Source organism: Drosophila navojoa, chromosome X (genome assembly GCF_054131105.1).
Source record: "Drosophila navojoa isolate 15081-1374.11 chromosome X, UAZ_NAV_1.0, whole genome shotgun sequence".
Classification (NCBI taxonomy): domain Eukaryota; kingdom Metazoa; phylum Arthropoda; class Insecta; order Diptera; family Drosophilidae; genus Drosophila; species Drosophila navojoa.
Genome location: NC_142895.1, coordinates 3597359 through 3613474, shown reverse-complemented (window position 1 = coordinate 3613474; position 16116 = coordinate 3597359). Strand labels below are relative to the sequence as shown.

General features: G+C 42.0%; 1 protein-coding gene across 7 annotated transcripts; it reads right to left on the bottom strand.

Moving 5' to 3' along the window:
- Nucleotides 1–228: 228 nt before the first annotated feature.
- bif (protein phosphatase 1-binding protein bifocal) lies at nt 229–15555 on the bottom strand. Of its 7 annotated transcripts, XM_089264523.1 has the most exons (8): nt 15356–15555; nt 13557–13631; nt 13316–13526; nt 8567–11709; nt 6216–6389; nt 4158–4455; nt 2608–3261; nt 1153–1474 (listed from the first exon to the last, which is right to left on the bottom strand). In XM_089264523.1, the coding sequence occupies exons 2-7, from the start codon at nt 13611–13613 to the stop codon at nt 2648–2650; spliced, it is 4497 nt and encodes a 1498-aa protein (XP_089120649.1). In that variant the 5' UTR covers nt 13614–13631; nt 15356–15555; the 3' UTR covers nt 1153–1474; nt 2608–2647. The 7 variants fall into 7 exon arrangements, with proteins under 7 accessions (XP_030243233.1, XP_089120648.1, XP_089120649.1 ...); XM_089264522.1 differs by lacking the exon at nt 1153–1474 and adding an exon at nt 738–846 and having other exon boundaries at nt 13316–13631; XM_089264520.1 differs by having other exon boundaries at nt 13316–13631.
- Between the last annotated feature and the right edge of the window lie 561 nt (nt 15556–16116).

Genomic DNA, 16116 nt, shown 5'->3' with positions numbered 1-16116 from the left:
GTTGTTAATTACCTGTGGCTCAACCTCGGTGTTTACAATATATATTATTTTTTTTTTTTATCATTTTTTGTTTCCTTTTTAAAGTACACAATCAGAAGTAAACATATCATTATATTATATATATATATGTAAAGAGACGTACTAGAAAAAAAAAATATTAATCGAATACAAAATACAAATAGACTTGCCAAAAAAAAAAAAATCATAATAATAATAATAAAATAACGGTTGCTCAGTGCCAAAGATACATTTACAATAATATATATATATATATATAATATAGCATTTTGTTTACATATATATATAATATGCTTGTATATTTCAGACAATATATGTATACATATATGTATATATAAAAAAAAAACTGATTTTGCTTTTCGCAAACGAATTTTAGGCCTACGACTTATAAATAATATCTATGTATATATATACGTATTTTCATTTTCTCAAATTTTTTCAGTATCAGGGCCGAAAACGGAGTGCGGGGGGACACGCTTCAGTTCGCTTCGGTGTTTCAGTACAATAAATCAGTTTTCTGAGTGCCTTCGCTATAGACAATGCCGCCCGCTGTTAGAAAGTCATCAACATCGTCATCTGCTCCGGCCGCATCCTTTGCATCCTTGACACCGCTCTCGCCGTTTTCACCATCCTTGAGCAGCCCCTCGCTAATGCCCACAATGCTGCCGTTGCCGTTGCCGTTGAAGCTGCTGCTGCTGCTGCTGTTGTTGTTGCTGCTGCTGCCGCCGTTTGTGGCAACAGCGCTGGGTGAGCGGGTCACGCCCAGCTGAAACAAGCTGTCCATGGGCGACGCCTTGACGGGAGTGTAAAAGCCCAAAGCTGTAGAGCCTGTAATTGAGAGATCGATTAATCCAAATGGAATTGGTTTTCTCAGCTCAACGATTAATTACTAACTAAAGCCGAATTAATTGATTTAGTAGCAGAATATGTGAACCAGTGTTGCATAATGTGCAAATTAAAGTGAAACAAATTTCAAAGTGAGTGTCAGTGTGAATGTGCGTGTGCGTGTGACTGTGACTGTGTGAGTGTGTTTTCAATTGAGGTTAGTTACCTTAGGAGATTAATATGAATTGGCGATAAGTTTAGTTTTTGTTTGTTTTTTTTTTTTTGGTTTTAATAGGCTTCAGTTCTGCGTTAGCCAACACCGTGAAAAGGTTGTTGTTGTTGCTGTTGCCGATGTTGTTGTTGTTGTTGTTGTTTTGATTGTTATTGTTGTCAGGCTGACAGCAGCGCTTCAGTGTGCGAGCGAGAGCGTGAGAGTGCGAGAGGAAGAGACGTTGCTTTGCACCTGCACCTGCCTGGTTTGGTCGCCTCACTTTTTTTTTTTTTAATTTAATTTTAAGTGTTCTTTTTATACATATACATATACGTATGTACACATACATGTATGCATTTTTGTAGTATTATTATTTTAGATATTATTTGTAAGTATTATGTTATTAATTTTAAATAATATCTGCAAAAGAAATTAGTAAAACACAAGAGAGGGAAAGAGAGTGTGAGTGAGTGAGAGGGGGATAGAAAAAAATAACGGAATTCTTGTTTAAATAAAGTTAATATTATTTATATATATATATATATATATAGATATTGTAGAGTTATACGAGAAGTGCCAGGCAGTTATTAGTGTTATATATACATGGATGTGAGTTAAATTCGAATTATGTGTGCTGCAGCCAACTTAATGCATATGTTATGTTTATTCAGTGCTGCCACATCTTTGAAATATTGTAGATGTTAGTGAAACAGTTTTGGGAAATGAAAACATTTAGTTAAGTAGACGGTATATTACAGTGATAAGCAGGAATAACGGTGCACTAGTTAGCAACTATAACGAGTCAAGGGACTCCAAGGCAGGTAACTCGTTATATCTGCATAACAGACTGAGGGAAGTGCTTAGGGAAGGTTAAGTAATCTATGAGAAATAGCGAGTAGGCAGTAGTTAGACAACGGACTATGCGCGTATGCTTTAAAGGATTGCGGAGACAGGGCCTTTACCACAGTAAGGAGTAACAAGTAACGTTTAGCTAGGTCGAACAAGCGAGTAAACGTAAGGGCAGCACAAATCGAGAAGATTTATATGGAGCTGACCGAGCGAGTAACGAGACACGAATAACGATTAACATGTAAGTTTGTGATTTAGCCAAAGCAGGAGCTGGACAAGGACTACTACTACATGTACAAGGATCTGAGCCACAACCAAAACGAGTAGCGGAGTGAGTTGTGTAATACAGTTAGATCCAGATGGATGTTCAAACAGGCTCCCCAGGAGGTACGAGCAACGAGTAGCGAGTGAAGAGACAACGAATTGCAGCTGGGTCTATCTGTACACAAAATCTATACAACGAATTTGAGGCGATGGGATCTGGGCCACAACCATAGCGCGGCAGCTCGTTACGTTTTAACCAATTGGTAACCGGTAATGGGGCTGGATAAGTGGATAAGCTGGTTAAGTATAAAACATGTATCCTGAACCGTACTGGAATCGGGTCTGGGCCACAACCATTGCGAGCAGCGTGTGCACAGGACGAAGGACATTGGAGCAGGGCTTACACAACGAGTACAAATAAAAAGCTTGAGTTTGCCTACGTTTCACAAGAGACAGGATGGAGCGGAGAGCAAAGACTGTTTAGACATAGTAGAGCGTGTTGCCTGGAATGCGAGCCTGCAGCAGGGCGTTGGATGCGTTGGGTAGCGCTAGCGAAGACGACGACGATGACGCCGACGACGACGACGACGACGAAATTGACGACGGGGATGACGTCGTTAGGTTGTGGTTAGCTAAGGGCAGACTGGCGCGACGGCGACTCAAGCAACTTCCATAGCTGCAGGCAGTTGTTGTTGTTGTTGTTGACGTCGTCGTTGTTATCGTTGTTGGTGTTCTTGCTGTTGTTGCTATTAGAATGTGTTTGGTATATTTACTCTGCAGCTGTTGCTGTTGCAGTTGCAGTTGCAGATGGAGCTGCGGCTTGGCGGCATGCGAGAATGAGGCAGCTTTGCGCTTAGCCAGATGTGTTACAGGAGGCACTGCTTCATTTTGCAGAAAGCATGCATACTGCGGCTTTAACAGAACCGAAGGTCTACGACGTTGTAGTTGTGGCTGGTGCTGCTGCTGCTGCTGTTGTTGTTGTTGTTGTTGGTGTTGTTGTTGTTGCTGCTGCTGCTGCTGATGCGGCTGCTGAGCGTCCATTGGCTGTGGTTGAGACTGTTGCAAGATAATACCCCTCCCTAAACTTGGGTAATCTGCAAATATGTGTGATCCTTAAATAGAAAGCCTAACAGCTGATGCTGTGTATATGGTGCAAGGGGCATAGTTGGGGCTGCAGTGGGGCGGTAACTAGAGATAGCTAGATAGTTGGGCGTGGTTGTAAGGGTGTGCCTGACTGCTTGAGTAGCTCAACGTAAGTGCACAACACCCACCTGAAGAGCTGAATTAGTTTTCGGAATCTTTTGAGCAGCTGCCGGCCAGGTGGCAGCGCCAATTGCCAGCAGCAGCATGCAGCCCTGGCATGACCTAGACAGCAGTCCCTAGAAGACATGCTAGTTGAATTGCAGTTAGCGGCAATCGCTATGTTAACTGTAACAGTGGCCTTTTCTGTAAAGTGCAGAAATATGTTGTTGTTTTTGCTGTTCTTGCTGTTGCTGTAATCAGCAGGCATGCATATGCAATTGGATCGTATGCGTGGTCAAGTGTGCGTTGAGTATGAGTAGGTGTGGTGAGTATGCTATAACAGGATGCTGCGTGCGTGTGTAAGAGAACGTGTTAATGTGTATATTGATGGCTGTCAATTTGAATCCCCCGCACAGATGGCGCCAATAAAAAGTGTTAAAACTCAATAGCTCAGCACTACGACTAAGACAGATCTATATACGTATGTATATATAAATATACATACATACAAGTGTGTGTATATATATAGACACAGAACAAAGGTAAAGATAGAGTGAGAGAGACAGAGACAGAGATTGACAAAGACACAGAGAGAGAGAGAGAGAGAGAGAGAGACAGTTGCGGCTCTTGGTAAGCATGCACACGCATACATACACACGCATTTATATCTATAACTATATATGTGTGCATATGTATGTATGTATGTATGTATTAGGGTGTATGTACATGACAGGGTTGCCACACTCACCTAATGGTAAATTCCCCAGCATTGCGCTGGTCGCCGACGTTTTATGCGACGTCGAGGATGTTGTGGATGCTGTCGGAAGCTCAATTATCTCATCAACTGTTACATGATGATGCTGTTGCTGCTGCTGCTGCTGCTGTTGCTGCTGATGCTGCATGCGTAGATGCTCCTCGTAGAACAGCTGATGATGCTTGGTCACATTACCGTAGGGATCGGCATACGGCTGATCGTCAACGGTTTGTGATGCCTCGGAGGGATATTCAAACGTTGAAGTTAACGTATCGTTAAATTGTACGCGGAACTGTAAAAACAGCAAAAATTTTAGTATATCTTGTATATACATAAGTTAAATGTAAAATTATAAATGTATAAATGTGGGTGTGTTTATGTATGTATGCATGTACATACATATGTATACATATCTGATATCTGTCACATTGATGAAACGCACTCAAGCCCTAGCCTACCTAAACTCCCCCCCTCTGCCCCCAGGCACACTGTCACGCTTCACCCCTACAGAGAGATCCCCAACAAAAGCCACTTTTAATGCATTTTGATTAATAGCGACGGCACAAATAAATAAATATGATAACGCAACAAGGAAATGAAAAAAAAAAGACAAAAAAAATCAACAATAACAATAAAACTAGTTAGAATAGTTTATGCTGCTTGTAGTCGCAGCTGAGATACCCTAACATACATATACTTATGCAAGACTATTCAGTTTCACTTTCTTATCTGGGCATTAACGGACTTGACTGCTAATCAAATATATACATAATAATAATAATCATTAAATGCTCTCTTGCTCTTACTCTCTCACTTCCTGGCTTTCACTTGCCGCTCATTTAGAGAAATATCCTCTCAGCTGTTAAGCGCTACAACTAACATTATAGTTTAACAGCATGTTAACAGCGCTAATAGCATGTAAACAATGTATAATCTACAGCTAACATTTCTACTAATGCTCTTTCCGCTCTCTTGTATCGCTGCCTCTGCTGCTGGAGATGAGCGTATCGAAAAGCAAAGCATAAAAATGATAAACAACAACAAAGCAAATGAAAGTGGCTCAAGTAAATTTTCGTAAGCTTCTTTATGCCCTTAATACAATAAGCGAGCAAAACAACATTTTCAACAATAGGAAAACAAAAATCACAAAAGGAAATTTTATAAAAAAAAAGGTAAAAATAAAATAAATAAAACACTGACCCCATGAGCTTTAAGAAATAATTGCTGTTAATTGTTTTGCATCAGTTTGTTTGTTTGTTGCTTTTTATTTTTTTTAAAGCGATTAAAACCTAAACGAAAGTGAAATTAAGGCCAATATGCTGCAGCAATTTAAATATATGTATATATATATAAAAGGAGAACAAGCGGCAGATTACCACAAATTGATAAATCTAGTACAGTGAAAGCACGCTTAAGTGCACGGCGAACAGTTAGGAGATGCTCAATTTGCAAAATGATCAAAAATTATCAATTAGTTCTTCGATTTCTTAATAATTTTATTAAAAAAAAACAAAGAAAAAAAGCAACAACAAGTTTTATCTGATTTGACGCGGTTTCCATTAATTTATACTATAATACTCTACAAATTGATTTGATATGCGATAACACTCGGTTTTCATTACAATGCGACAGAATCTTCAATCATAAAAAAAATAGAGTCGCCGACTTCGTTACAATTAATATTAGTAGCCCTCACACACACACGCACGCGCACGCACACTGTGTACAACAAAAATAATCTTATCTTATCCTTGCCAAACAAAAAACCAAAAAAAGAACCTGCACAATCAGAAAATACTCAAGTATTTTGGTGAGTGTTGAACTGTTAGTCATGCCTTACGTACTAACAGTAGTTTTACGTCCTATAATATATGTATGTGTATGTGTGCATACATACATATGTACATATGGATGTATTAGTCACGAAGAGGCATACATACTATAATTGACTGTATGAAATAAAATGCATTTCCGCATGTCTATACATACGGATGTACATTTGAAGGTGAAGGTGAATGTGTGGGGTGGGAGCGGGCGGCTGTTTATACTCACCGATGAATCTTTGGGTTTCTGTCGTATGCTGGACTTGCCGTCGATCACAATATTCGCATTCTCGAACTCCACATCGCAGGGCGACGGCGGGCACATGGAGTAATCATCGTAGTCCGTGTCTGTCGATGTCTCCACCGAAAGGTCGCCCAATAATACGAAGCCCGGTTCATTTGGCTAGAAAGTGAAAATTAACGAAAAGTTCGAATCAAATGAAATATCTTAAAAGCTCAGTTTGTAGATAGCCCGAGGGAGAAAGAGACAGGGAGAGATAGGAAAAGAGCGATGGAAGGGAGTAGAGTTGTTTCGAGGCCGATATCGTTTGCTCTGAATCACAGCTGTCCCATTTCTCGCCAGAGCCTAATGGACGGACCATACATGCACACATATGTATGTATGTATATATATGCACATATGTATACCAAACAAGAGATAATAAACTTCAGGCACAGATAACAAAAAAAAAGGCACATGAATACATATGTATGTATGTATATACGAGTATATGTATGTATGTATATACATGAATACATAAAGAGACCAACAAGAACTACATGCATACATACAGACATCAACAACGCAACAACAAACATAACAAGAACAACATAAGGCATAAAGCAAAAGCAACCAGAATTGAACGTCAAAAAAGAATTGACAAAATTGAGTTCAGAGCGGCACAAAAACGGGTTTACTATTGTCAATAGCAAGCGCGAAAGAGCGAGCGCTTGTTTTGCACATGAAAGGTAGAGTGGGAGCGCGTAATAGGCAGAGAGACAGAGAGAGAGCAGAGCAGGCGGCTTTGTGTTGAGCAGAGCACTTATATTCAACACAGCTGCGTTCAGAAACAGCTGTGTAAGCCAAAGTGCCCTGCACACCTCCCTCCCCCCCTGAATCCACATCTTGCAACAGCAACTCACCACAACACCAAAGAGCTTCAACATGCGCTCCGCTCGTTCAATGCTCTCCTTCATAAGTCATAATATATCTTTGTCTGCTTTAGCCCATACATATGCATGTATGTATGTATGCGTATATTTATGTATATGTACATGCACATGTGCATGCATGTATGTTTGAGTGTGTAGCAGGAAGCAAAGAACAAATGAAGAAATATCGTAATATGTGTATACATAGGTACATATGCATACATACACATACATATGTGTATGTTTGTATGTACAAGAACGGGTTTTTGCAATGCAATCGCAGGCAACAAGAGGAAGAATTTGCCAATCGCAGCAGCAGCAGCAACAGTGTTAAACAAAGAGTCTGGAATACACACACTCACTGTATGGATATATGATGTATTCTTACATGCTTGGAAATTGATCAACACAACATTTGCATAATTTGCAATTTATCGAACACTGTTAAGCACATCTGAGCAATTTCCATGACGCTCCCTGCTCAGAAGTCAAGCTTGAGAAAGCTCAGACGACGGCAATGCGGCCTCTCTCACATGGGGTGCGCATCACTCTTGAACATTTAGAAGGTCACTCGGAAAGCCGCGTCTGCGTCACGCGTATTACACTCACACATGTATGTATGTATGCATATGCACATGTATACACTCATATAAGGAATTGAATTTCAGATGATTCAATATGATATTTAACATTGAAACTAGATCTGGCAAACCTCATGATTTCTTGTGATAGGTTTTTTTTTTAACAAATTGAAAGTCGTTTAACAAAGACTTAATCTACATGTTCTCAGAATTGAATCATAAAAGGTACACACATTTCGTGTGCAAAATTAACACGCTGTCATCTCTAGTTGAAATTAAAACTGTTTCGTAGACAACAGGATTCGCTTGATGTGACATTTACTGTTTAGCTTTCAATGGAAGCGCAAAACAGTGTTCTGACATTCATAATATTTTGTTGCTATTGCTGAACTTTCCAAAATGCGCACGATCTTCCATGCTCTCTCACTCGCTTCTTTTGACTCTCTCGCTCTCTGTTGGTGGGCGCTTTGTTTCGCATTTGTTTATATGGCAAGCGAAAAGTACAAGCCACAAACAAAAATTGTATATGTATGCATGTATTGGGGGCCTTGTTAAGCCAAGTCTGTGTGCGTGCAAATGTGAGTCCGTATGTGTGTTTGTGAGTGTGTGCAAGGGGGCTTGCAAAGATTAAGAAGAAATATAATTCATACAGAAAATAAGCATGAATAATGCGCAACGGCGCCGCATTCCAGGCATAGCTGGGCAGCACTGGCCTTTGTGTATGTGTGCATGTGTGGGTGCGAGGGAGAGGAAGTAGTGGTTTGCTGATAAGCAATGAAAGCAATAGCAAACAGCTGTCTAGGCCAACGTAACGGGGTGTGGTGGGATTGTGTGCTGTGTTACTCACCTTTGGCAATTCCCGTTTACGTCTGTAGATCACAACATCGCTTTCAATATAATCTGGCACCTCCTTGGTGCTCTTCGAAAAGTTGAACACCATGGAGGTGTTGTTGTCCGCATGGGAGCTGCTGCCTACGCCGCTGCTTCCATTGGCGCCACCTGTCGGCTGACGACGCTTGCGCAACGGCCAAATGGGCGAAATGCCGCTGCTCGCTGCGTCCGTTTCGCAGCCATCCTTGCTGTTTGTATTTATCACGGTATCCAGACTAGTTGCTGCTGCTGCTGCGGCGGCGGCGGCAGCTGCATCTGCAGCCAATGCTGTTGACTTTTTCATCTCATTAATGCGATTCTTCTCAATCTCGCGACTGGTCAGCGGCGTACCGCATCCGGAACTGGTGCTCGAATTATTCAGCAGCGGCCTGATGACACCAATTTGTTTCGTTGTTGTTGTTGCTGGTGCTGCTGCTGATGCTGCTGCCGCTGCAGCTGCTGTGGATTCACTGTTATCGCTTCTACGTTGCGGAAGCTTTCGACTACTGGAACTCGTGCTGGAAGCGTGTGCGTTCTCTTGCAAGGCGACAGCAAATGAACGCTGGGCGCTGCCGCCAACGCCTCCTGCTTCATCCAGCTGCTGCGCTGCCGTCGACGCCGCTGCTGTTAACTTATCGCCATTGCAAACATCGTCGCCGTCAAATTCAGCCTCAGCTGTTGCTGCTACGTCGCCGTCGCCGTTGTCATCGTCGTTGGCGTCGTCGACGTCATTTTCGTTGCCTTCGTCGTTCGCTTCGCCTCTGCTGCCGCCGTCGTTGTCACCATCGTCGGCCTCGTCAGTTGCTGCCTGCGTGCGCTGCTGATCGCTGACTAAGCGCTGATTGCTGCCGCCCGCAACCACCCCAGCGCCAGACTCTGGCTGCGCTGTCGTTCCCGCCGTCGCCGTCGACGCCGGCGATGAGCTTTCCAAGTGTATGCGTTCCAGCATTTTGCTGATGTTCGTCACAGGCGAATCGTAGGTTTCCAGCTGCCTGGGTATAATGTCTGGAACGACAGCACTGGCAACGCGCTGCTTGGGCGTCGACGCAGCGAAACCAGCTCCAGTCGACGGTGTTGCGCTCGCGGCGGCGACGCCATCCCGCTTGATGCCGCCGATGCTTGGTGGCTTCTGTTCCTTGATGATGGACTTGTAGTTGGCCACTTTGCTGGCAACGCCGCCGACGCCGTTGCTGCGCTGGGTGGTGCGCGGTCGGCGGTTGGCGCTCGCCTCAAACATCTTGAGGGTCTGCTTGACCAGGTCCGGAGGCGGACGTTCGGTGTCATCGATGATGGAGGTCAGACGCTTGGGTGGTGTGGCGTCGGTGCCGCTGTGCAGTCGCTCGCGAGCATTGTGAATCTTATCCTCGATGGTGACGCAGGTAGGCGTGCCGGGGGCAGTGATTGTGGCTCCAACTCCAACGCCCGCTGCAGCGCTGCCCGATCCAGTGATAGCAGCTGCCATAGCGCTACTGTTAACCACACTCGATGCCTGATAGCTGGCGCGCTGCGTATTCCAAGGCGACTTCTCGCAGAGCAGCGCTTCGACAGAGCGAGCGCGTTTCATTACTTCGTTGCCGCGCTTAAAGTGACGCGAACGCAGCCCGTTACCGTTAAGCGGCGACGTCGGCGTCGGCGACTGCACTGACTGTTGCTCCTGCGTCGTCCGCTGCTGCTGTTGCTGCAGCTGGTGTTGCTGCTGGCGCAGCTGCTGCTGTTGATGCAAGACATTCACGCTTTTAATGTAACCGCTGCTGCTCGCTGGCTTGGCGCTTAGTATGGGGGGCGCTGCAGCGCTGCGCGTTACATTCACATTGACTGCAGCATTGACTGTGCCTGCATCGCTGCTCACTTGCTGTTGCTGCGGATGATGATGATGATGATGCTGATCATCCTCGACGTCGTCGTCATTGCGATCGAGCAGCGTATTGAGGCTGGTGGAGCGCTGCAGTCGCTGCTTTTGGCTCTGCTGGCGTGACTCGCAGCGAAGGGCTAGATTTAGATAGCGGCAGCGCAGCTTGGACACAATGCCGGGACCATAGCTGAATTCCTCAGTTTGATCGACGGTATCCAAGAGCGTTGGCAACGCACTAACGCCGACGTCCAGATCGGCGTCGGCGCTCTTTAAATGCAGCTGTTGTTGCTGCTGCTGATGGTGATGATGATGATGTTGATGATGATGATGATGACGCTGTTGGCCATTTTGTGTGGTTGTCTTTTTCATTTCTTGCATGGCGACCATTGTCGTTTTTACCGCTACTTTTGTGGGCGACGCGGCCGTTTGGCGTTCCAATTGCTGGTACTGTTGTTGTTGTTGTTGTTGCTGCTGTTGATTTTTAATGAACTTGTTGCTCTGCAATTTATCGGATATTTTCGTTTTACAATTTTTATCAATTATAATTGGCGAAGTGTTGCTAAAATTATGTAGCGCTGCTTCAGCAACGCTCTGGCCTGGTTTGCATTTCGTTTGCAACTGATTTGCTGACGACGACGAAGTCGAGGTTGTTGCTGTCGTTTGTTTCACATTTGCGCCGCTGCCACCGCTGCCGTTATTGTTGCTGCCTTTTGCTGTTAATGCTCCAGTTGTCGCTGTGCCAGTTTCAACTTCACCAGAGCGCCCGCTCGCATATGCCATGCCAACAGCAGCGCTATTCACCTCAGCGTCACGCTCTCCGCTCGCTCGCTCGCGCTCTCTTTCGCGCTCTCTGGCATCCAAATTTAGAATCTCTTCTTGCTCCTTGCCAGTTGATTGACTTCTTGTGTTGAATAAACTTGATCGCTGCTTTGGTATTGGTGGCTGTGCGGCTGCTGCTGCTGATGCTGCCGTTTCGGCTGAAAAGGCCGTGGCTAAGTCTTTGCCTTGTGTACTTTGGGCTGCTGCTGCTGTTGTTGCTTTTGCTGTTGTTTCTGCTGGAAGCGTCTGATGACCTCCACTTCCAATAAAACATTTCTCAGACTTTTCCTCTGTTGTTGGTGAAGTCTTAAATGCTGCTGCTTGCTGGTATGTTTGGCTTACATTTCGTTTCACATGCTGCTGCTGTTGTTGACTAGTTAATGTTGTTGTTGTTGTTGTTGGTATTGCGGCTGAGGCTGCGGCTGCACTGCCGTCAGTTGCACCTGAATCTGCAATTGATTTGGCCATAAAACGAAAATCTAAATTGATGACAAATTCAAAATACTAAAAACTATGGAATGAAATGTATACAATATGTTATAGAGGCTATTTCCTACATTTGTGACTAACGATCAATGGCTTGCTTTGACTTCTAGTTCAATTAACAATTGATAACATTCGATAAGAGCAGGTACAAGCAAATACGAGTTTGGGTAGTCATTGACAGTGGGGGTGGGCACGACTAGGCGTTATACCCTGCATGGTGGCATAGAGCTTAACGGGGACTGATAACGTGTAGATGTGTTAGACACTATAATACCCAGAACGACTCATTTAGAGTATGTTCGACTAGTTGATACCCTGTATATACCTATAAAATAAAATTTACCTATAAAATGTGTTAGCTTGTCTTGACCTACAGGACATTAAATTAGTCCTAGTAGATTGTAGCATATTCTCTATTACAGGGTATACGCCTGTATCCATGTATACCCTGTAGAGCTATACAATATGTATATACAAGAATATATTTCTTCAGTTTACCATGTTCGACTATCGGTTACTCTACTTGTTGTGGTAGCAAATGGATGTTACACAACGGGGTATGCCAGACGGCATTATACCCTGTATCCAACTAATTCATGTGTCGTAACAGGTGCATCTATTGAAATAATAGCCGCTGATTTGATTGTTCGTCATTTTCTAATGAATCAAGGATTTCGAAACAGACCTCGCTGTTGTCACCGCAATTGTTATCGATAAACGATTACTCACAATGGCGAAACCAATTGGGCATGTGTGTGCCTGTGGGGACTTTTGATATTCACAGGTGGAATAACATCGACCCAGGCAAACAGCTTGCAATAAATATAATTTCATTTTTTAATCAGTTCAACGTATTAACGTGGCTAATTATACACCTCAGCTGCAGAGCCGATTGCAAGCTTACACATCTCACATACTATACAGAGATATTGATATGGATATAATGCACATTATGCATATACATACATACATATGTATATACATATGGCATTGCAACTGTCTATTGCCACATTCAGCACATTTGCGATTTCATGAATCGATATCGATACCTACAATTTGTTTTGCTTTTTCTACATGTTTTTTCCTCTGAACTCACGAATCGTCTTCAATTACAGAAAATCAAAAGCCAATTGAATATATATATTTATCTGTTTCTCTGTATTATTTCTAATTATTGTTATTATTAAACTTGATTTCAGCTTTAATTTTCCAGGTATGATAATACGAGAGGGGTACCATTGGTTTCATTGAATGTTTGTTTTGTCAAGTTTTTGGAACCGTCGGGATATACCTGGCATGACTATTAATTCTGGCGATACTTGAAATATACCCAACATCATAATTAGATATGAAAATAAATCAATTTAAAGCAAACTGAATGAAGTCCTTTTCAAGTCTAGCATAAAAATTTGAACTAAATATATCCAGATACAATCTATATGATCTGGCATAAACTGCTGTAAAGTCAAAAGATTTTAAAGTCTATTATATAAATATATATACACTATGTATATCTATATATAGCTGAAGCTAAAACTCAGGTTAAGCACCTGACATGCTTGAACTCACCTGCGGGTTCAGTGAAAGCCGCACAACTGCCATCAGCTGTTGGGACCGCTGAGGTGGGTGAGCTGGCGGCGGCATTGGTTCGAGCCACATTCGTTTTGCGGCGCTGTATCAGGTCCTTCTTCCATTGCGGCATATCCGGCAGGAAGCCCGCCGAAGGAGTCGTAGCTGGCGACATAATCTCAGCTCCAGCTCCCGACCCAGTTCCAGTTCCCGTTCCCGTTCCCGTTCCCGTTCCCGTTCCAGCAACGTCTGCAGCTAAATGCAATGTGGGTCGCTTCGGTGGCTCCAGCGATGACATTTTTGGCTAAATTTAACGCTGCAATTGGCATTCTGTGTGTTAGTGCATCGCAACAGCCAACGGACTTCCGAGATTATTCAAATGAGTTTAAACAAATAAAAAAAAAAATAAAACAAAAATTCAAATATCCCGTGCCCGATGCCCGCTGACCGACCGTTCACCGTTCACTGAGACGTCTCGACCCAAGCGCTCGACTCGACAAACTGAAGCGCGACTCTGGCAATGCCAAATGCAATGCATTCCACATTCCGCTACCAAAGTGCGGGCCTAAGCGAAGCATTAACTCAATTGACCCAGCTGATACCCTAAGCTGAACTGCGACCAGCACGACTCGGCGGGAGCTCTAGCGCCAGCGAGAAAGTCTACAGTAGTAGGAGTTTCACAAAGTCATTAAATAGCAAACAAAATGTGCGAAAATATATATTTCAAAAACACATACATATATTTAATTATTAAAAATTAAAAAAAAATAATAATAATAATAATAAAAATTAAAAATACATAAAAGAAAGTTTATTTACTTACGAATTTTAACAAACTTATTAATTTTATTATTTTTTTAAATTCTTTTTTTTTAAATTCAACCATTTTATATCTGTCAGAAAATAAAAAAATAAAACAAAAATAATAAAAACTTTTTTTTATTATTTTATAAAATTAATTTTCACTTTTCATAGTTCATTTCATTATTTATCATTATTATTATTATTATTATTATTTTTTTTTTTACATTTTTGCAGCGTATGCAAAATTCGGTTTCATTCTGTACGCTACACTCTTTGCATTTTGCGTTAATTGGATTAACTGTATTTGTTTTCTTTTTCAATAAAAGCAAAAAAAAAACCAAAGAAACCTCAATATTTGTTCATTGTGTAAAAAATAAAGCATAATTAAAATATATGTATAAAAAAAAAACGGTGAAGAAGCAGAACATAAATGAAGAATCAGCTAAAATTATGAATATATAAAAATGCAAGTGAATTACTTTCCATTTCGTTTTGCTTCATTTTTGGGCATTGATTTTCTCCTATGCTCGCGATCGCTCCTTATGTGAACGTGAGAGCGAGGGAGGTGGGTGATAGTGGGTGAGCAGGTGAGAGCGAGAGAGCGTGCGGCAAGTGTCAAATTGAGCTCAGCTTAAATCATAGTTTTTCATATTTGCCTCTTACTTTCGCCTGTGTGTGTGTGTGTGTACGTGCGAGCATGTGTATCCGTGTATGACTGCTGTGCGTGTGTGTATGTGTGTGTGTGTGTGCAAGGGTGCAGAGCGCAGGAGCGGAGCAGGGGCTGCAAATCGCAGACGAAGCATAAAGTAAACAAGCGGCAGCGGCGACGCTGCGGGCTGTGCATATTATCGATTTTTACAAGCTGCAAGAACTTTTGAGCTACACACACACACACCAATAAACACAAGCATACACAGCGAGTTAGATGCCTGCATACATACATTAATAGATCTGAATGTATGGGTGAAACAACTTTTGCTGTCTGGCGTCGGGTTGAAATGAAAGCGTCTAATAAAAAAAAACCGCACAAAGAACACAAAAAACATAGGTAGCCTGCAAGTTAATGAACAGCCCCCTTTTTTGGGGATGTCCAATGGGCTGGTATTCAAATTAGTCAGTGCTGACAGCCAAGAGCCGGGCTCTGTTTATTTACACACGCATCACACACACATGTACACGCACGTACGCACACAGATGCGAGTATAAACATAAACAATTTGCGGAGAAGTTGCTTACTTTTGCGTCCGATTCAGTGTGGTAGGCCCTTAACTTGTATGTGTGCTCATATGTCTGATAGTCGTATGCATGGATGTAATTGATAAGCAGCTCCTTAAATTAATATTATATACGCGCACTTTCTTTGCACTGCACTCGGTATAAATGCAATTAAGTCGCCGTTCACTGCGCTAAAATGCTCGGAGCAACTGAGCAGTGTTGTCTTATATGTAAAACTATCGAGCTATTTATCGATAGTCGGCTTTGTACACATTTTGATAGTAGGTGGACTTTAATCGTATTTGATTTGATTAACTCCGAAAATTAATATAAATAAACACACAATTAGTATATTGCATATATTCTAGTACTAACATTGAATAAATAATATTTACTATAATTTTATATAGTGAAATTTCTAATTCGATAAAAAGGAGTTGATAGTATTTGAATTTTATATTTAGAAATGATATCCTTTTGCTCTATACTTTGTATATGTTAATAAGTTATAACGAATCAATTGTATGAGATCGTCCTAGCATAGTCCTAGCTTGTTCTCAAATAACTGTATTGGTACCATTAACTAAGATCTCAACATAAAAATATATAAAAACAATGGGAACTCATATTGTTAATTTAAGTATATGAAACTTTGTATGCATAGAGCATTTTTTTTAATTATTCTCAGATTCGGGGTTGTTTATATATATTTAATATAAACAACAACTTACACCCGAATGCCGTCGTCAGATGTTGTCTTCAAATAGACAAAAGCGCGGCTT

Bases quoted from the DNA above. Each gene is read 5' to 3' on its own strand.
- bif (XM_089264522.1), bottom strand. From the start codon at position 13,613: ATGTCATCGCTGGAGCCACCGAAGCGACCCACATTGCATTTAGCTGCA. The intron at 11,710-13,315 runs GTGAGTTCAAGC...AATCAATTGCAG, and splicing joins GGCTTTCACTGAACCCGCAG to ATTCAGGTGCAACTGACGGC. The intron at 4,456-6,215 runs GTGAGTATAAAC...CTGTTTTTACAG, and splicing joins AGAAACCCAAAGATTCATCG to TTCCGCGTACAATTTAACGA.